Source organism: Cherax quadricarinatus, chromosome 88, assembly GCF_038502225.1.
Source record: "Cherax quadricarinatus isolate ZL_2023a chromosome 88, ASM3850222v1, whole genome shotgun sequence".
In the NCBI taxonomy this organism is placed as follows: domain Eukaryota; kingdom Metazoa; phylum Arthropoda; class Malacostraca; order Decapoda; family Parastacidae; genus Cherax; species Cherax quadricarinatus.
Genome location: NC_091379.1, coordinates 6,354,082 through 6,375,139, shown reverse-complemented (window position 1 = coordinate 6,375,139; position 21,058 = coordinate 6,354,082). Strand labels below are relative to the sequence as shown.

General features: G+C 37.4%; 2 protein-coding genes across 10 annotated transcripts in view; both read left to right on the top strand.

Moving 5' to 3' along the window:
- Positions 1 to 2,495, top strand: part of LOC128698516 (uncharacterized) — a 34,949-nt gene extending 32,454 nt beyond the window's left edge. For all 6 annotated transcript variants that reach the window (XM_070103929.1, XM_070103926.1, XM_070103930.1 and 3 more), the window contains one exon: positions 570 to 2,495. In XM_070103929.1, coding sequence (XP_069960030.1) covers positions 570 to 626 — 57 coding nt within the window. In that variant the 3' untranslated portion in view covers positions 627 to 2,495. The remainder of the gene's footprint in view (positions 1 to 569) is intronic.
- A 2,906-nt stretch (positions 2,496 to 5,401) lies between these two features.
- Positions 5,402 to 21,058, top strand: part of LOC128698517 (receptor expression-enhancing protein 5) — a 30,316-nt gene continuing 14,659 nt past the window's right edge. Inside the window, exons 1-2 of one of the 4 annotated variants that reach the window (XM_070103945.1) lie at positions 5,402 to 5,690; positions 20,817 to 20,917. In XM_070103945.1, coding sequence (XP_069960046.1) covers positions 5,417 to 5,690; positions 20,817 to 20,917 — 375 coding nt within the window. In that variant the 5' untranslated portion in view covers positions 5,402 to 5,416. Of the gene's footprint in view, positions 5,691 to 6,801; positions 7,011 to 7,784; positions 8,231 to 19,256; positions 19,479 to 20,816; positions 20,918 to 21,058 lie in introns of those variants that run through there. The other 3 variants (XM_070103947.1, XM_070103948.1, XM_070103946.1) reach the window with 3 other exon arrangements.

Here is a 21,058-nt window from a genome sequence, read left to right as displayed (position 1 = left end):
CTTGATCCACCATCTGTAAAGGCTGAGACACTACTGATTATTCCAGAATTACTGTGTATCTGATGATAATATTGCAAGTTTCTCCATATTGCCAGTGTATTTGCACTGTATGGTTCATATGAGTTTGGTGCTTCCCTATGATTATAATAATAATAATAATACAGTGTCTATCATGTTCTAGATTTTTTACAGGCTGAAATAGAGCAGTATTTGGTATAATATGTGGACAATGCACAAATAACCCTCATATAGGGAAAAGAAACCTATGATGACTTTTCGGTCTGACTTGGACCATTAACTAGTGGACTAATTAATGATCCAAGTCGGACCAAAATGTCATCATATTGAATCACTCAAATTTTATTTTTTTGTGTATTATACAAAATGTAGGTTGCATGTAATAAAATATTGTTAAGCACAAAGATAGCCACTAGCATGCATATACATCTTGGGCATAAGTTTCTTTCTCCTATGTGCAGGTTAATTGTGTGTTGTAACACTCACAGTATTGTGCCTTTTTCTTTATATGTGGACTTTTCGTATATTGATAACTAATAAATGTTTTTCAGCTCCAGGATCATAACGGAAAAGAAAATGGCCACACATCTGAAGAAAGCGAGTCATGAAGGCACAATCCACATAATTGGAAGATATGCGCTTGTTTTAAAAGTAGCTGAAGCATCTTATAAAGGAAATAAGGAGAAGAGGGAAGAAAGAAGCCTGTCCAGATTCCTTAGTCAGACACCCCTATAGTAGTTGAGTTGCTAAAAGCTTATCATTGCTAACCTTACTTCACACTTCGGTTGTTGAGAGATTCACCTAGGATGAATTACGAAGCACTATAAGCAAAGGTGTAAATTAACCAAACCACAGAATGGGTGGGGTTTGAACCCAAGGCAAGTAAGCCCTAAAACTCCAGGCCATGATTTGTTTGCAGTTGTGTTATGATTTCGTGAGTCATGAAGGTGTAAGAAAATTTTTAATTTTTTAAATAAAATATGGTACGTACTCTAATAAGGATGATGAATTCAGTATCAGATTTAAATACGCTAATGAATAATAAACATTTTAAGTACAATTTTTTTCCATACCAAGTTACAATATTGAATTTCACTACATCTATGACAACACGTAGCCTAGTGCAACACTGCAATGAGGAATTTGCCTCTGGGAAATTTCCAGTTTATGAATTATTATATTTATGAGATTGCATTAGAAGTAGGGATGTGCTGAAGTATTTGTATCAGCCATTTTTATGGTATCGGTTAAAAAAGAACTGATGCTTTCTAAACTATTAATATTACACGTGTGCCTAAAAATAGTATCAACATTAACACTCTACCTCACGACTATGAGAGTTACACACACGGGAGCTATCACTCGACCCTTGCAATCACAAACAGGTGAGTGCAGTTACACACAAACATGGGGCCAGGAGCTGTGACTCGACCCCTGCAACCACATAAATGAGTATACACAGACACATGTACACACACTATCAACAAGTGCCTTTGATAACCTGTAACTAACACAACAGGCCAAGTAATGAGTTAACCCTTAAATGGTCCAAACGTATATATACGTTTTTCCAACATTTGAAAGTATGTAAAAAAAATGTAGATCTTCCTTCTTGTTTTACATTTAAAAATGTGTAAAAAAAACTTTTATCTACTTTTTTTTTTTTTTGTTATTTTTGAAAATATGTTATTTAAATATGTTATTTAGCACCCATTGTGCAATAAGCATTCCCTTATATTTTAAAATTAAAAAAATCTAGGTAAAGTGTAGGTATCATCCAGAAACTGGGTATCAGTATTGGTATCAGCTGAAAATTGGTATAAGTATTGGTATCGGCAAAAATTTTGGTATCCTATTCCTAATTAGAAGTCTAATTAGCAAGTAAAAGATCATGATTTGTATGGTGTTTCTCTTTTTCCCTGGTAGCTTTCAGATATTGTTACATTTTTGTGCATGGTATTTAACACTTTCACTGGTGGCTAACACTCTCGCTTCACACGGCGAGGGTCTGGGTTCGATTCCCAGCCAGAGTAGAAACATTGGGCGTGTTTCTTTCCACCTGTTGTCTATGTTCCCCATCAGTAAAATGGGTACCTGGGTGTTAGTCGACTGGTGTGGGTCGCATCCTGGGACACTGACCTAATTTGCCCGAAATGCTGAGCATAACAAGGGGATTTCTATGCAGTAGTATGTCATTGTTGTCAGCTAGGCCTGTATACCATGTACATGTACTTGTAGTAAATAAAGATATTATTTATATTTATTTATTTATTTACTGTCAGTCATGTAAATCTACGTTATTGATACCAAGGTCTGTCATGTATATCTACATTTATGAATAACCTGAGTATACTTGCATGAAAGTAGGTTAAGTATACATAGTTTGATATGACAGTAAATAAAATGAATTGACTTAAATTCCAAACAAATACTTATATCTAAATTTTATATTGAAATCAAATAAATATTTGATCTTTTTTGTTTGTTTTATCCATGTATTCTTTTTTATTGTCGATAGGTATACATCATTGTTGACAGATGTTTACCCAACACTGATACTTCCAGCAGGACTGGAGTCATTATTTACATACAGGAGGGCCCACTTTACAGTGCTTTGGTTTACAGTTTCGCTAATGCAGCGGTTTTCAGTTATAGCCATTCTTCATTTATTCAGACTTCCTACAATAAATATATTCACTACTCACTAAATTAAGGATGAAAGTAATGTGTATACTGTATATGCATTTTTTAGGCCTAGTTCTATTGCTCACTTAATATATGATAGTGTAAACATGACTCACGAAATCGTAATGAGACGATTGCAAACAAACCATACCACGGGTGGGATTGACTCTCTGACCGCGGGTTCAATCCCGCCCGTGGTATGGTTTGATAGTGTAAACATGTTTTCAGGTTTTTATATGTAGTATTTGAAAATTAAAAAGGCTGTTTCACTTTACGGCAGTAGTCTGGAATCTAACCTGCTGTATAAGTGGGGCCCTCCTATATTGATATTTTTGCCCAGGATGCAGCAGGACTGGTGTATCTTGCACTATTGCATTGCAAATTGATGTGAGAGGTCAGCTATCTCCAACATGAGTGTGGGAAACATCATTTGTGCTTGGTAAATGGACTCAGATGCAACTATTGTGACAAATTGTGGCAATGTTTTGCTCTTCAGGAGCTGTCAAGCTGGTAATGGCCTGACAAGTCTGGAAAGTGAAATGTTGCCATAATAAAATGTTACATTCTGTGTCTGTTTATCTAACATTTTGTCGGCAATTCAACCATTATCTTTTGTTCTAGAGAGTCCCTTGAGGCCAGTGAGGGGCTCTTGATCCAAGGAACTGGACATCTTCATTTCTCCTTGGATGGAATCTGCATGCCTTCCTATATGACCCCCTTACGGGTTTAAAGCTTTTCACTAATTAAAATTAAACAAGAAAATAGTACTATTGCGACTAAGATTATCCTTGAAGTTTGGGCGAGTTTAGTTTTACTTTGATTCTATTCCTCTATTTTTCTCGAGTTTAACACCCTCCCCTTCCCTCCCTTTTACCCTCATGGAAGGTACCTTAACTCTTAAGAAATTTGACCTATTCTTTCTTGGATAAACCTCATTGTCTCCCATTTCCCCAAGGCACTGCATGATCCCTATGGATTTAGTGCTCTCCCATGAAGGTAATAATGTTATTTCTATGCTTCCTTTGAGCCTTTTGTTTTTCAGTATTTTTTGAAGCAAAAAAGTAATGATTATAGTTATTTTATGATACAGAACAGAATTATGAAGTTTGGACCATGTCCAGACAGATATTCATTTGTGTAAGAAAAATTGTTTAATAAATGCATTCACTCAAATTTTGGGTTCTTGGTGCCAACACTCCTTTTCTCTCGCTATTATCAGCTATGCTTTCCCAGCTACTCATTCTCTACATCTGTGTGCCCACCTGCTTGTGGATGCAAGGGGCTAAATCTCAGCTGAAGGCCCTGCTATCCTGGCAGCTTATTAGAATTTCCTTCCTAGTCTCGTGGGCTCTATCATGCATACTTAATATTAAAGCTATGTATGCAGCCTGCCTTCATGATAATTTGCTCAGGTCATTCCAATTCCTGATCTTCAACAGCGCTACATGATCCTTATGGGCTTAGCATTTAGTTATGATTATAATAGTAATAATAATAATCCTGATCTTCAAGGATTACATTTGTCTGGGAGTCTTTTGGTTGTTTCCAGTCGAAAATCTTTATGACTCCACAGAAGTCAGTTCCTTAGATTAGGAGCCCCAGTTTAAGACAGGTAATGAGGACTGCCCTTCACGAGTATAGTTCTTGTCCCGTAGTTACAAGTAGGTAATTACATGGGTACCTTGATGCCGGTGAAGAACATCCAGGGAATTACAGTTCCCCTCTGCCCCTTGACGGGACAACCTAATGCCTTTTCATTATGAAGCAGTATATACAACTTTTCTCAATCCCATCATGGGAGATGCCTTGATAATGGTGAAGAGATCTTGACTGAACTCCCCGGGGAGGTTCCTTCATGCCGATGAAGGAACCTCCCCAGGTGCTGTAGTAAAACAAAATTAAAAAATCGATGCAAGTATAATAGGTATATACGAAATTATTACATATTCTATTTGATCATAATATATCACAGACGAAATTAGATGCAATATAAAGATCTCGAGAAAAAACATTAATTATGCAAATGCATGTTTTGGGACAACTAATCACAAAATTTATTAACTACTTAAATCTAGACCTAGAATAAACCCGGTGGGTTTAGTGCTTTCCCTTCAAAATAAGAATACAACTGGAGACTCCAGTAGAGCATTTATATTGTCCTGAATATTCACAGAAATGTGCAAGTCATTTTGCGATGTTAGTATTTTAATGACGGTATCTGCACTCCTTGTTAGCCCTTGTGGTTTATCGCTTCTTTTTTATTATAATAATGCACTCCTTGTTGTGGCATATACCACTTTCAAGATGGTGAGGAGCTTTTGATCCAAGGAATCCCAGCTGCCATCCCCTTCCTCGAATCAAGGCTGATTGTCCCAACCACTCCCATTCCCTAGCGCCCTAACACCCAAACGGGTTTAGTGCAGTTCCTTCATTATAAATAAAGGCAGGCCAAAACAGCTGCATTTTCTGAATTACTGATTAAAACATCTTTATTGCCTGCCTTTTTTGTTTATGCTATGATGCATATATTTACCTCATCCGGAAATACGTAGAAAATTAATATAAAGATTTCTGACGTGACATAAGCACATTTATTGTATGTTGGGTTTTAGGTCAAGCAATGTGTTAATGTGTGAAGGTGTGGGAGGGTAGTGTAGTGGAGGGCAGCGGTACCCACACAGCCTACTCTGCTGCCTTCATTGTTACCTCTGTGATGGAAGACAAGAAAATGATAGAGAAAGAAGGGGGAGAGACCCACGTGGTGGAGAACGAAGGAAGACAGACCCACGTGGTGGAGAATGAAGGAAGACAGACCCACGTGGTGGAGAATGAAGGAAGACAGACCCACGTGGTGGAGAATGAAGGAAGACAGACTCACGTGGTGGAGAATGAAGGAAGACAGACCCATGTTATGGAGAATGAAGGAAGCGAGATAGGAGCGTCAGAACCTCGTTCAACCTCTAAAAACTCCAATTTGAGACTAAAAGGTAAGTAAGTAAGTTTATTCAGGTATACACAAATAGTTACGTAGAATTATCATACATAGCAGCACATGTGTAGAGAACCTAGGATAACCCAAGAAAGTCAGACAGAGTGACTTATTTCCATTGGGGTAAATAGGGTCTGCTCTTCACTGTCCTTTACAAGTATAGTTCGGGTCCCGTAGCTACAACCAGGTAATTACATAGGTGCCTTAATGCCGGTGAAGGACATTACCCAGGAAACTGGAGTTTTCTGTAAATATTTACTTGCTGAGTAAAGCTTATTTGGGCACAGGTACACATTTATCATACAGTGTAAATTATAGAGGATAAACCAGAAATGTCAAACCTATTACTCTCCATTTATCTATTACTTTCCATTTACCGGTGGCCTGGAGGCTACAGCTCCCGCTTCACACACGGAGGGCCCGGGTTCGATTCCCGGCGGGTGGAAACATTTCGACACGTTTCCTTACACCTGTTGTCCTGTTCACCTAGCAGCAAATAGGTACCTGGGTGTTAGTCGACTGGTGTGGGTCGCATCCTGGGGGACAAGATTAATGACCCCAATGGAAATAAGTTACAGTCTTCGATGACGCACTGACTTTCTTGGGTTATCCTGGGTGGCTAACCCTCCGGGGTTAAAAATCCGAACGAAATCTTATCTTATCTTATCTTATCTTATCCTGGGTGGCTAACCCTCCGGGGTTAAAAATCCGAACGAAATCTTATCTTAGAGAAACATTGCCGGAATAAAGTCGCCTCTACTACTAATTTAGGGGTGACTTTTTTTTGTTTTGTTTTGGACAGAATTTTTTTATGGGGATTAACTAAACTTTCCTTCAGGTTCATTGTACAAGTTTTAATTTACACGACTTGGTACATTGTGTTGACTAACTTTAGAATAACCCAATAAACTGAATAATTTCCATTATGGTTGAGACGGCTTAGCTAAAAACACCCAGAAGTCTGTTTTAGACATTTTATTTCATATAATGGCTGAGAAAATTACAGGGAAGAAGGGTATAATAATAATGGCTAAATCTGAATATTGTTTTGGAAGTTATGAGGAAAAAAAAGTTAGGTTTAAAGGTTGAAGTTGGCGGGTATGGTTGAGGGTGGTCCAGTGTGTGTGCAGCTGCTGGTGGAGGTGCTGCTGTTTTCCTGCTGCTCCTCGTCACTCCATTATACACTCCATTATGGCTGCCAACCTTGAGTACTACAAGCAGCAGGCTATCAAGATTCTCTATGACAAGAACAAGTTGTCTGAGATCTTGACTAAAGTGGAGGCCAAGACACAGGTCAAGAGGGAGTACCTGGCTCTTGGTATGTACTTATTCATCACCGCCATATTGCCTTCTCTGCCTTCTCTTCCCTTCTTTATCCACACCCCCGGTGATCTAATCTTCAATCAGCTCAGTTATTATTGATTTAAGGTTGAAGGAGAGGTAATAAGAGGGATAATAAATTGTTTAAGGGTGTGGTTTCTAGATCGGTAATTACGTTATTTCCGGCCTTTCTTTCATCGTTATTTTTAAGATAAGATAACCTAGGTGTTCCTGAGGTGTTAAATAGTACACCTGAGGTATGACAAACATGGCAGGAATGTTGGCTTAACACTGTGATTCTTAGCGTTATTTTAGTCTTGCTGCCACAGTACCATCTCAAGGACAAACTCTGCCAACACCTCTCCTGCTCTGCCTTCACAATATTTCATACATATATACACTCGTAAGTTTATTTAGGTATAGGTAAACGTAAGTACATTTATACGTAGGTGTAAATTACCTGGGATAACCCAAAAAAAAGTTTCCGACTCGATGGAAATGAGTCACGTTCTGTTGTTTTTGGGTTATCTTGGGTAATTTACACTTGTGTATGATAATTGTACTTGTTTACCTGTGCCTAAATAAATCTACTTATTTCCATTGGGGTCCTCGCACATGTACATTATATTGTATGTTTGTTCTTGTGATAAAGTAATGTTACTGGACTAGTGTTCTGTGGCTGGACGAGTCACTGTCAGCTCTGTGGTCACACCTTTCAAAGCTATTTCTGTATAAATTTTAACTAAATTGTGTTTTTTTTTTGCCAGCATTCCTTAAGTTGAACACCGGGACCTTCAAGCTAATGATTGATTTGAACTATTTCGTATTAATTCAAACTACTTGAAATTAATGATTGATTTGATTGTGGGATATATTAAGTTGCTTGTTTGACAGAATACAACTAAAAATTATCTGAAGCTTAAAATTTCACAACTAACTTTTAGTAACACTAAAAGAAAATGTTTTAAAATGGTATTTTCTGGCTGAAGACACAATACTTGAGTCAGTACTATATCACAGACTTGAAGGCAAACATTTAGCAGTGATATATGGGAATGCCATAGCAAATATTAAGAATGGTGGACAGATTGCAATAATGTAGAAGCTTAGGAGCGCATACACCAATCATGGGGATCATCAAACACGTAATACTACCGGTGTCTCGTGGGGTGAGAGCATTGCTACAAGAGTCTAACCTACCAATAACTCGCGTCCATGGTAAGTACTGCACGTTGTTAATTATGGTTAAGATTATATTTACATGAGCTATTTTGCTCTGTGAATATGATGGTATACAATACTGACAAATTGGTAAGACAAATGTGCAACAGTTAAGTAGGTTTTGGAATAGATAGCTAACTGTTGCACATATCTTGCTTATCTTGCTCTCGATCAGGATACTTGTGCTTGGTGTTCCTTTAGTGGAGTGAAGCTGAGACTTGGAATTGTATAAAATTTTAAATTATGGTGTGGTACAAGAGGGCATCTTGTACAGCAAGTTAGGTTCCGGGCTAGTGCTGTAAAATTAAAATCACTGTAAATTGTAGTTTCTTCAAATGCATATAAAAGCCTGATGACATGTTGACACTTGTATATAAGGTTAGCACTAGAGCGAAGTCTAAAAATTCATATATAGCCCCCACATTACTTAAAATATTTCAGTCCTAATGATGAATGTGTTAACTTTTTTGGGTCTCCCTACTTTGGTGAGAGATGGCTGATGTGTTTAGATAAAAATTACAGGTACTACAGTGGTACCCCAGTATTTGAACTTAATCCTTTACAGGAGGCTGTTCGAATAGCGAGTTGTATGAGTATTGAATCAATTTTTCCCATAAGAAATAAATGTAAATTGGATTAGTCCATTCCAGACCCCCCAAAAAATTACAAATTATAAAACATTTTAGATGGAAAATATTGCTTATTTAAACCTGTATAATATCTGCATGCATAAAATCATGCATGAAAACTATAAAAACAATAAATACATGAAATAAATGGAAATTTACCTGCACTTTACTGAAGTGCTGATGGCCTAAGAGTACGGTAGAGAGATGTTATTGTTTGGAATGGGTGTCGCCTTCCATAAAAGTATTGGGTAACTGCCCGTCAGGTTTTTTTTTTTTTTCCGTCTGTGCTGTAGCACTTTAACCCTTAAGCTGTCCAAACGTAGAGCTACGTTTTTTGAACATTTGAAAGTATGTAAAAAAGTAATCTTTTTTTTTTTACATTTGAAAACATGTAAAAAAACTGATCTACTTTTTTTTTGTATTTGAAAATATGTAAAAAAACGTAGATCTACTTTTGGAGCACTATGCATATGAACGTAGATCTGCTTGGACAGATTAAGGGTTAAAGATGGGGATTCACTAGCGTTTGATTTTTTCCTTTGCTAAAGAAGCTGTTCAATGTTGTCTTCTTTTGATGACATTTTAAAAATTTCCAGTGTTCAGGAACATTATCATTGAACAGGTCGATACTCCTATTCACAACAGTAATGTTAGGCTGCCATTTTTCTATCACACTGTGTTTGAGCCCAATGGTAACACGGCTCCTTAATTTCTGCAGTGGAAATGTTGCCCTTACTGCTTCCCTCTGAAGAAATTTCCTTAGCCACTTCTTGCTGCTCCTTGTGCAGGCCTTTAAGTTCTTTTGTGGCGAGTTCATTCTCATGATACTCCTCCAACTCTTCTGCATCCTCATTGTCTGTTGCCAAGCCCATGGACTGGTCCAGAGAAACAATATCCTTCACTACAGGCTCTTCCTCAAAGCCTTCAAAATCTGACAGTTTGGCCAGTTTTTTCTTGGCAGAGTTCACTGTCCTGGGGAAAAAAAAAAATCCTTAACCCTCCCCCATCCATCCATCCAGGCTTTGTGTATTATCTTCAAACTGGTGGGTATTAAAATGGGTTTTCTAAAATTCCCTAAGGGTAAGGTGTTACAGAGATAGATTTAGATTTTGCCACCGAAGTGGCTAGTTTATTGTGCACCCCATATCCATCCTGTGGACGGTAGCGCGAGAGCATATGGATACACAAAAGGCCTAGGAACTAGGCCCCAAAGGGTTAACAGGAATACATATGGATTTATATCTACATATCTATAGTTCACTTATGTTACAAGCAAATTTAGGAAATTTGCTTAGTATATCTGGTATCTTATTTTCATTAATAAGATACCTTGACATGTCACATAGGTTATTATACTGTCTGTCTCTGTATTCCTCAATAAGTGGACAATTAAGCACATAAGTGTTCAAGAGAGTGACCATATGCCTGATCACATAATTTACATTTAGTTTGATCATCTGTGTGTCTCCCAAACTCCCAGAAGTACTTGCAACCAAGCCTAAGCCTGGCCACTACAACATCAGTCAGTCTGTTCACATTGCAAGTTTCTCCATAAACATACTTATCTACGTTCATGTTATCATAGTGGGTTATAGATCTACTCAGGCTTCTAACTGCATTCCTATAACAATCATTTTCATTATTTACTTCTCTCCTAATATTATTTCTAATGCTAGACACAGTTATACCAAAGTTATATTCTACATTCTCCTTCTGGGTACTCTTCTTGGCTAACATATCAACTTTATCATGAAGGAGTAATCCAATGTGTGATGGGTTTCAGAGATCACTATTAAACAGTGCTTTTTGTTTAAAGTTTCTTAAAATTGAAAATTACCTGCTCTGTGGGTTGAATAAGAGTGGTGTTAATGGGGGCAAGAACTTGACTTTAATGAAGCTGTATTCATCCACCAAATTTTCCTCCAAGCCTGGAGGGTGAGCAGGAGCATTGTCCATTACCAGAAGTGCCTTTAATGGTAATTTTTTTCTGCTATGTACTGCTTCATACTTGAGTCAAACACTTCGTGTATCCACTCAGTGAAGAACTGCCTTCTTACCCAAGGTTTACTATTAACCCTCCATCTTACACTGAGTTTACTGTTTATCATTGTTTTTCTTAAACACCCTTGGATTTTCAGAGTGGTAGACTAGCAACAGTTTAATTTTGCAGTCCTCGCTAGCATTACCATGCAAGTGTTAGCCTGTCTTTCACAGGCTTTTTCCTGGTAATGATTTTTCTTGTGTAATGTAGATTCTCTGCATTCTTTTCCAAAAGAGGCCAGTTTCATCACAAAAACATTTTGAGGAATAAATCCCTTAACGTCAGCTTCATCTGCTAGCACTGGCAGCCTTTCCATGCCTTACTACACTAAGAATCTCTCTCCTCTTTTTAAACCTATTAAACCATCACCTACTTCCCTTAAATTCATCACTTTCAGCACTTTCCTGGGGTGTCTCACCTAAGATTGCCAACTGTTTTGCTTTTTCACAAATTGTTTCAGAAAGTCTCTGGACAATTGTTTTTCATCAATCCACGCTAACAAAAGTTGGCCGGTGGCCTGGTGGCTAAAGCTCCCGCTTCACACACGGAGGGCCCGGGTTCGATTCCCGACGGGTGGAAACATTTCGACACGTTTCCTTACACCTATTGTCCTGTTCACCTAGCAGCAAATAGGTACCTGGGTGTTAGTCGACTGGTGTGGGTCGCATCCTGGGGGACAAGATTAAGGACCCCAATGGAAACAAGTTAGACAGTCCTCGATGACGCACTGACTTTCTTGGGTTATCCTGGGTGGCTAACCCTCCGGGGTTAAAAATCCGAACGAAATCTTATCTTATCTGACCTTTTCACAGCAAGAATTTTCACTAATTTTGCCACATCAGCTCCTTTTATTACCTCTATTTTTCAATGCAGACATGATGGATTTCACCATACCATATTGAGTGGCCTGGTCTGGCACATGTTGCACTTTGCAGTGATTTTTTTTTTTTCACTTTAATTATTGTTCTCACTGCTTTACCGTGGCCTGGTGGCAAAAGCTCGTTTCACACTGTGAGGGTCTGGGTTTGATTCCCGGTGAAGGTTGAAACATTGGACATGTTTCTTTACACGGGTTGTGTATGTTCACCCATCAGTAAAATGGGTACCTGGGTGTTAGTCGACTGATGTAGGTTGCATCCCAGGACAAAATTGACCTAATTTGCCCAAAATGCTCTGCGAAACGAGTGACTTTCTATATACACGTAGTAGTACATGTATGTCATTGATGTCAACTAGGCCTGTATACCTTATATGTACATGTACTTGTAGAAATAAACATTATAATAATATAAAGATTGTATAATTAACTTTTAAGCTTGTTTGGAGAATGTACGGAAAACTTGCACAGCATGTATAAGTACGATAAAGCGCCTAAATTATTGGGAATGATAGAAGTCTCTTGATTTGTACTCCCCTGGAATGCATGTGAGAAAGATGCATAGTAATGTACCCTTTGAAAATACTACTAGAGGGGTAGTCCCAAATTTGCACATGAAAATCGTTCCCTACGAAAACAGAAGACTGGGCACGAGATGCAATATCCCTCTGATGAAAAGCAGGGGTGCCACGAGTACACTAAGACAAAACAGTGTCAGGGGCCCAGGACTGTTCAACTGCCTCCCAGCATACATATTGGAGATTACAAATAGACCTCTGGCTGTCTTCAAGAAGGCACTGGACAGGCACCTAAAGTCAGTATCTGACCAGCCAGGCTGTGGTTTATACATCAGTCTGTGGGCAGCCAACAGTAACAGCCAGGTTGATCAGGCTCTGATCCACCATGAGGCCTGGTCACAGACTGGGCTGCAGGAGCATTAATCTCCAAAACCTTCTCCAGGTATACTTTTTTTTTTTTTAGGCCATGATTATATATTTTCAATTAAAACATTTAAAAAACACCACAGAATAACAACGAAATACCAAAATGTTTCATGGAGCTTGCACTAACGATGCTTAATGAACGAAAGCTGAAGACTGAACGAGAGCTTCATGCTTTGTTTTCGTCGGGCTTTGTCCATAAGAACGATTTTTAGGTAAAGTATCAGGGCAGTGTCTGAATAGTCAGATTTTTCTTGGAAATGTTGGGCGAATCTGGAGTTGTACGAATATAGGGACGTATGAATATTGAGGTTCGTGTATTTTGGTTCGCCCTGAATCATCAAAGCATAACTTAGCCCCTCCAGGAGCTCAAAGAAAATTTAAATACATAGAATATTGCAGTAGGCCTACTAGTCCATGCTATTTTAGAAGGAAGTACACAAACAGAAATTGGAAAGGTGTAAGAGGTGAAGGGTCCAGAAGGCAGGTAAAGATTTGCAAGAAGGCTAATGTTAGGTTATAAGTTTTCTGAAGATGAAGGCATTTGAAAAGTACCAACAGAAACAAATCTCAGGCTAAGCATGTTAGGAATATTGTGTACCTATACTTAAGCTGATTCAACAAGATTGTCTGGAGGCTAGCAATTGGTAATTTTAATACAGTATATACTTTATATATACATGTATATATTTCCTCAAAACACACTTTTAAATACTGGCAGTGAGTTTTTTTTTTTTAATATACTAACCACAAATATTCCAGAGTAAATAGCTTAGTTCTTCAGCACATCCTCTTCAAATGTATTATTTTATGACCTTTGAGGTCCTTGCAAATCATTTATAAATCATTCATCTTTGATCAGTGAGGCATTAGTAGCATAAGACATTTTTTCTTTTAAAGTGGAGAATGGTTGACTGAAACTGCTTCTGATCTCTCGTCCTTGTCCTTTCCCCAAGATGTTGACACTACAGGAAATGTAGTGACATGGTATATGTGATAAGTTCAGTATGCTTTCCCCATAAGATTATAACCAACCTGATAATGGTGCTGATAAGGGTCTAGTGTGCTCTACACGAGCTACAAGTTTCCTGTACAGTAACAGACTTCAGCTAAATTTAATATGATACTGTATCTGGGGTAGGGTTAAAAATAGTGATTACTTCAGGAACTGTAAGTGGGATGAGTGGATAATAGTATAAAATACTTTTATTAGCAAGCAAGACCACAGTTGTGCATTGATAGTACATGCATTTGATAAATAAAAAATGGAAATGGTTTAAACTAGGTGGTGGGGGGGCTAGGCAGTGCTGGTGGAGGGGGATGGTATGGGCTGGAAGGTGGTGGGGGGGTAATCTGCCAGTCACTGCAAGTTAATGTGAGTGAGTGTGTTGCAGTGAAAATAATTTAATATTTTCTAATGAGTTTGTGAGAGATGTTTATATGATACATTATTAAGCTTGAGTATCTCTTAATGGCAGCAGCTTGCTGACCTTGAAGACTTGTTAAGAGACAATTTACCATGGCTTTTGGGGTGCAGTAAATGGTAAAGTGCCACTAAGGGAGAGATTTAGTGTGGGTTGGCCTGGTTGTAGCTCTTAATGCAACTGTAAGCTTGTCAACTCTTGGAATCGTGGTACAGGGCATTACATAAAAATGCCTATTGTTGAAGTGCAGTCATTAGTAATGTAGAGTTGCAGTCATGTGTTGTATGTTAATGCAAGGTTGGGTCTGTTAGTATACTAGAATGGCTGTAATTTGTTCAGTGCTTGTATCTTCCTTTTTGGGTATTTGTTTAGACAACTAAAACTGCTCAAAGATGATATTGCCTTTAAAATATGTTCTTGCATATTGCTGTACCACATGTTTTTGTGAATTAAATTTGTATATTTTGGTTAACCCTACACATGTTAGATAAGGCAAAATTTAGGTAGTACTATTATATAGTATAACATCAGTGATCTAGACTGTATATACATTTTATGTTCAGGCAGATTTTTTTTTCATTTGGTTATTTTAGCAATTACATAATGGACATTCTTTTGGCAAAGATTGCTTCATAAATAAAAATTGATATCAGTTCCTGAAGAAAGCACAACATTGACATTAATAGATATTTGTGCCCATAGTTTTTTCTTTGTCTTTGCTGGGTTAATTTTGGGCTTGTTTAATCTCTTAATTTTCTGTGGGTTGTATGCTTCTTGTATTGGTTGAAAACTGATTTGTTCCAACACTTGCCATTGATCCAATAGTTTGCTTATTTTGTGTGTGTTTTGGAATGGAGTTTCCAGGGTTGAAATTGCACATTTTAGTTAGTGTCTATTGTCAGATTTTATTTTTTTTCTGAATGACTTGTATCCACGTGTATAATGTTTTAACATTTTTATAATCTATAGGATTAAATTTTTAATTACTAAGATAACACAAATCCATGTTATCACTCTGGCTTATTTCCACTGGAGTTCTTTTAATCCTCTTTCCCAGGATGTGAAACCAGTTGGCTAATACCCTGGTACCTACTTACTGCTAGGTGAACAGGGGAATCAGGCATAAGGAAATATGCCCAATGTTTCCATTCAGGCAACTCCAGTCTCACAATGTGAATGGAGACCACTACCAATTAGAGCTGCTTTTCATATATTTTTTCCTTTCTGAAGTCTTGCTTTGTAGCACGTTTCAAATAGAACATGGTCACCTTTACTTAAGTAGATTTATAAATGCTAGGGTGCTTATAGGGATCTTCAAATTTAGGAGACTTGAAGGAGTTGAAGGGAAGGTATGAAGGTTGTTTGGAGTCCTAGGAGCTTGGACACCCAGAAAGTTTGAGTGTGAGATAGAAGTGAGTGAAGTTTTTGACATGCCATGCTATTGGAGTGTGAGCAGGATAACATGAAGGGATTCAGGGGAAACCAGTTAGACTTGAATCCTGGAGGTGAGAAGCAATTAGGAATGCCATCTGAATTGTAAATGTCGGCACACTTATGACAATACGTACTGATTGAACAAGTTTAATTTTTTACCCTACCTTGCCTTCAACTCCTCTGGTAAGTGTTCATGCCTATTTTACTAATGTAGCCTGTGTAGTAGTAGTACTGGATACTTTTTGGTTTTATTTATTCATATTTTAGGGTAAAAATAATTCTCTGTTTGAAATAATTTCATATTATAAATTGGTTTTGTTTTTCTCGGACTGGCATCTTCATTATGGAGGTGTTATCTCTTCAGTAACTGTTGCGTTTCAAATTAAATAAAATTAGGGATGGAATGATACCAAAACTTGACACAACATTAGGCAGTTACAGTAAAAATTGCCTGATATCTACTGATACCAATGCCATCAAAATTAGTAGATATGTGCCCTCGTATTTCTGCACGTCTCTAGATATAATGTGCTGAAGTTGGTAGTTTTTTTTTTTTTTTTTTGCTGGGTAAACTTTTGGGACTAAGGAAGATTAGTCTATGGTAAAGTTTTGAAATTTTTTATTGCTTTTTAAACTGGAAAATTTGTGAACATGTTCACAAATAGTTGTTGCTATGTGGTGTGCATTTGTAATCTATTCTAAACATTTGGATGGAGGCCTTGGCATGGTGCCAGAGTACATCTGATGGTTGCTGGGCACAACCTGCCCTGTAGTGTTCATCATGACATGGGCACAAATATTTAAATATTGAAATATTGTAAGGGTTTAGACATTTTTAGTGTTTGCTTTAATGTTGGTGTTTGTGAATGGTTATAGAAATAATGTTTTAGATATTCAGTGCAGTGATTATTTTGAGCAAACAGCTTTAACATTTGGTGCGACTAACATGCTGTACAAATGAAAATGTAATATAAACAGTGAAAATACAGTACAATGGAACATTTTATATTTAACTTTTTACTGGATGAGCCCTTAAGCCACTGGAAGGTCGGGTCAAATTACCATAACTCCATTGAGAAGTCATCCTAAAACTCGTGTCGGGAGAAAATTATTGTTTCTTTACACTCGTAATATCTTTCCCCACAGTAGTAACTTATAGAAGATGGTATGGATGGGGTTGACAGTAATTCTATAGTAAAAAAAAAAAAATACTCTGCCCACTGGACATGTACAGAGCACACTACTCTAAGGACTAATATTTAAAGGTATTCTCAGATGCAGTTAGTGCCTGCATCATTAGTCATACTGATTTTATTTAACAGACTGATAAGAGGGTGCAGGTAGCTAGTAATGGTGATTGTTGGATGGATGAGATTGTGTTGCTGCAATTTCAACAAATGAGTTCTGTAACTAGCTGACCTTTGTCAGTTTTCTCAAACTGTACTCTGTACACTTTACAGATACATGTATACAGTATATTATACAATTAAGGCAGTTGACATATATAAATACTTATAGAAAGCCCTTTGTGCAAATCATTTCAGGCAGCTTTAAAACTAAATTATGATTATATATGAGAACAAGCATACCTAGTTTTTAAAGAATTTAGGTATGTATTCGTTAATTCAGTAAAGTATAATTAGTGATAAGGATGTAGCTAGGTACAAGTGATGAAGGAATGATAGACGAGGATAGGGACAAGTTTTAAGAATTGTTCAGCATAATTATTAGGATCACATTAGGGAAAGGAGATGTTTATTTTTTCTGTTCAGCATAATTCTGAAGTGATTAAGCGGATTTTGTCCCATATTTCTAAAGTCGTTAAGTTTGCAACAGTGGAATTTCAATCTTGGTTTTTTATGAAGAACTTTGGTTTTGAATACTGTTTCTTGTTTAATATTTAATAGCAGGTGAAATATCATAGCTAGGAAATAAAAAATAATTTATTACCCTTATGGAATTGGTAAGCAATTTGAACTATTGAAAGTGCTTGAAGGTACTCTTGGAATATGTTCTGTAATGGAGATGTAATATTAAAGGAAAAAACACTTAAAGCCAGTACCAGTGCTGTAAAAGATGTGACCACAGCTTTAGAGAACACTTGGTGAAAGTTCATGGTGCTTCAGCCTTACATTGGTAAATGTAAGAAATGTTGTTGGAACAAAGATGTCTTGTAGGAACACTATAAACATTCGGGGGGTCCCAGACTATTCAACATTATACTAGAAGATATCGGAAACACAGCTGGAACAACTATAGAAGTCTTCAAGAGGAAACTGGACAAGTATCTTCACCGGGTGCCAGATCAACCAGACTGTGATGGATGTGGGGCAGTGGGCCTCCAGCAGCAACAGCCTGGTTGACCAGGCAAGCCAGATGAGCCTGGCCCATGGCTGGGCTCTGAGAGTAGTGAAACTCGAAACTTCAAAGGTATATCAAAGGTAAAGGTAGGAAACTAGTTACAGCAGGAGTCACCTGATAAGCTAGGCTGAGAGCTATGCAGTCGTGCAGGTAACATAAGCCCTGGTTGTGAGAATAGGAAAGCTCTTTAAACCAGTTGTAGGTATGTCAGATACAATATAAAGTATATTTTGGCTCAAGGGTGGCAAGGGTACCATGAAGCATCAAAGCTGAGTGAAAATCTTCCATAAAGATTTCAAAAAAAAAAAAAAAAAAGTGTTGCAAAAAACAAAAATGGGGCAGGTTTTTTTTCTTTAATTTGACATCTGTATATATTTAATTATTTTTCTTTGGCACTACATTCTTCTTATGCTGTTTCTTCACTCCTTTTTGTTAACACTTACTCCTTATCTTGGTTTGCATTTCAAGTCTATTTTTTTAGATGGTTTTTAATCATCAGGAATGGAATGCTTTTAGACAAGACTGAATGTTCTTTGACTTGTCTAATTTGCAGGTTGTCAGGACTAATTTAGTACTGGATACATGGTTGGTGGTAATGCACATTTAGAGATGTCTTTGTTGAAGTTAGAGTATGTATTTTATTGGGAGAAGTCAGTAATGTAACTGATAGAATTAAGAGAAGACTAAAAATGTCTTGAGTTGAGGCACGTGAAGATTATGGTTGCCATGTCCTTGGTGATTAATGTCGAGAGGGTCAAGGTCCAGGTGATAGTTTTGGATTGGATTAATGCTAGTGATGTGATGTGTCATGGTTTTCTAATAATTTTTAAGTTGCATTATACATATACTTGGAGAATGTTCATGTGCACACAAATACCAGATATCGACTGGATATACAGTGCAGATAACTTCTGCACTGTATATCCAGTACTACATGTGCTTTGATTATTCATATACCTGAACTAATGCTGTAAAGTTATTACATTGAGCTCTCTAAGTGATCAGTCAAAATACTTAACGTGCTTGGTTGATTTGCACGTACTTATGGTAGCCTTTTGTTTCATAGAAGGTAGGCTTTGCATAAGTGGTTTTAGCTGTGCCAGAACATGACCCCTTTGACAGGTATGACAGGAGTTGGAGTAATAAAGCAAGCAGGGCACTTGTCAGGTTTTATATGTATTAGTGCTTATGTTGAGTGTCTTGAGATACAGTTGTGTGTTAGTATTGGTTATTTTTTGTTTCATTATTTGAGGAGATAGTGTACTTATCTTTGAGAGTCATGTTATCGCTTTTATCGAGGGACTGCCAGACAAAGGTTAGATTGTCAGTTAGTAGCTGCTGCATAAGGTACCCAACTGCTTCAGGAATTTGGTAATTGGATTGTGCTCCAAGTGAAGAAAAAATGGGTAAAATGTTGGAGAAGGAAAAAGAGGTGAAGACGATTTCCGAAATACTAGATTGGATGTTGAAGGATATTTTAAGCGATCCTCGGTTATCGGCTCTGAATGAAGAGAAAAATTGGCCTTATGTGAAATATGGTATGGCTGAACAGTTATGTACTGTATGTTTGATATAAGTGTCAGCATTTTGCATACATGAATGTCTAAAGATGAACATACCCTACCTTTTACACCCACATTTTTGAATTATACAACAGACTTTTGCCTTCCACTTTCTAGATACAGTGGACCCCCGGTTTACGATATTATTTCATTCCAGAAGTATGTTCAGGTGCCAGTACTGAACGAATTTGTTCCCATAAGGAATACTGTGAAGTAGATTAGTCCATTTCAGACCCCCAAACATACACGTACAAATGCACTTACATAAATACTTACATAATTGGTCGCATTGGGAGCTGATCGTAAAGCAGGGATCCACTGTATATTTATACAGCAACCAGCACCTTACTGACCAAAATTAAAAGTACTATACAGCAAATACTACTAAAGGTATTCTTAACTGTAGAAAGTGTTTAAAATCTTCAGTTATAACACTAGGTCACTAAGCAAACACAATGACACACACTGGCTGTATCCCACCGAGGCGGGCTGGCCCAAATGGAAAAAACGAAAGTTTCTCCTTTTACATTTAGTAATATATACAGGAGAAGGGGTTACTAGCCCCCTTGCTCCTGGCATTTTAGTCGCCTCTTACAACACGCATGGCTTACGGAGAAAGAATTCTGTTCCGCTTCCCCATAGAGGTAAGAGGAAATAAACAAGGACAAGAACTAGAAAGAAAACCCAGAGGGGCGTGTGTATATATGCTCATACATGTATGTGTAGTGTGACCTAAGTGTAAGTAGAAGTAGCAAGACATACCTGAAATCTTGCATGTTTATGAGGCAGAAAAATGGACACCAGCAATCTTACTATTATGTAAAACAATTACAGGCTTTCGTTTTACACTTGCTTGGCAGGACGGTAGTACCTCCCTAGGTGGTTGCTGTCTACCAACCTACTACCTATTTGTTTACAAAAATTTAAATGGGCTCGGATCTTGTCTATAAACACCATAACGAAGAATGAACTTAAAGGCTCACACATGGATGTTTATCAACAATCTCTCCATTGATGTAGGAACATTCTATACGTTTTGAAAAACAAACCATGTCCACAATTAGACAACAGAATCAATGATACTCAAATGGCACAAAAAAGCAGGGAAAATTCCTAGGTCCTGTAGTAGACGACAAGCTGAAATCTAATGCCCATATCAAATGCATCAATAAGAGTCTCCAGGTTGGTAAGGATACTCCAAAAATGTGTATATTCCACAACCCACACTCTTAATACATCCATTCCATATTAAATGATTTTAGAAATCTTGTTATATGGTTAAGTGAATATAATCATTGGTAATCTATCCCACAGGTACTGTTGTTCTCATCAGCTTGTACCTGGTGTTTGGTTATGGTGCCCAGCTCATCTGTAATGTGATTGGCTTTATCTACCCAGCCTACTGCAGTATCAAAGTAAGTGGAACACTAATTTATTTCGTTAAACTTTGAAATTGTCAATATTGTGCTGTACTGTATATTCAACCTTTGTCTTTAAGGTTTATAAATTTAGTAAAGATCCAAAACCTGTACTATTGTGATATTTTTTTTTTTTTT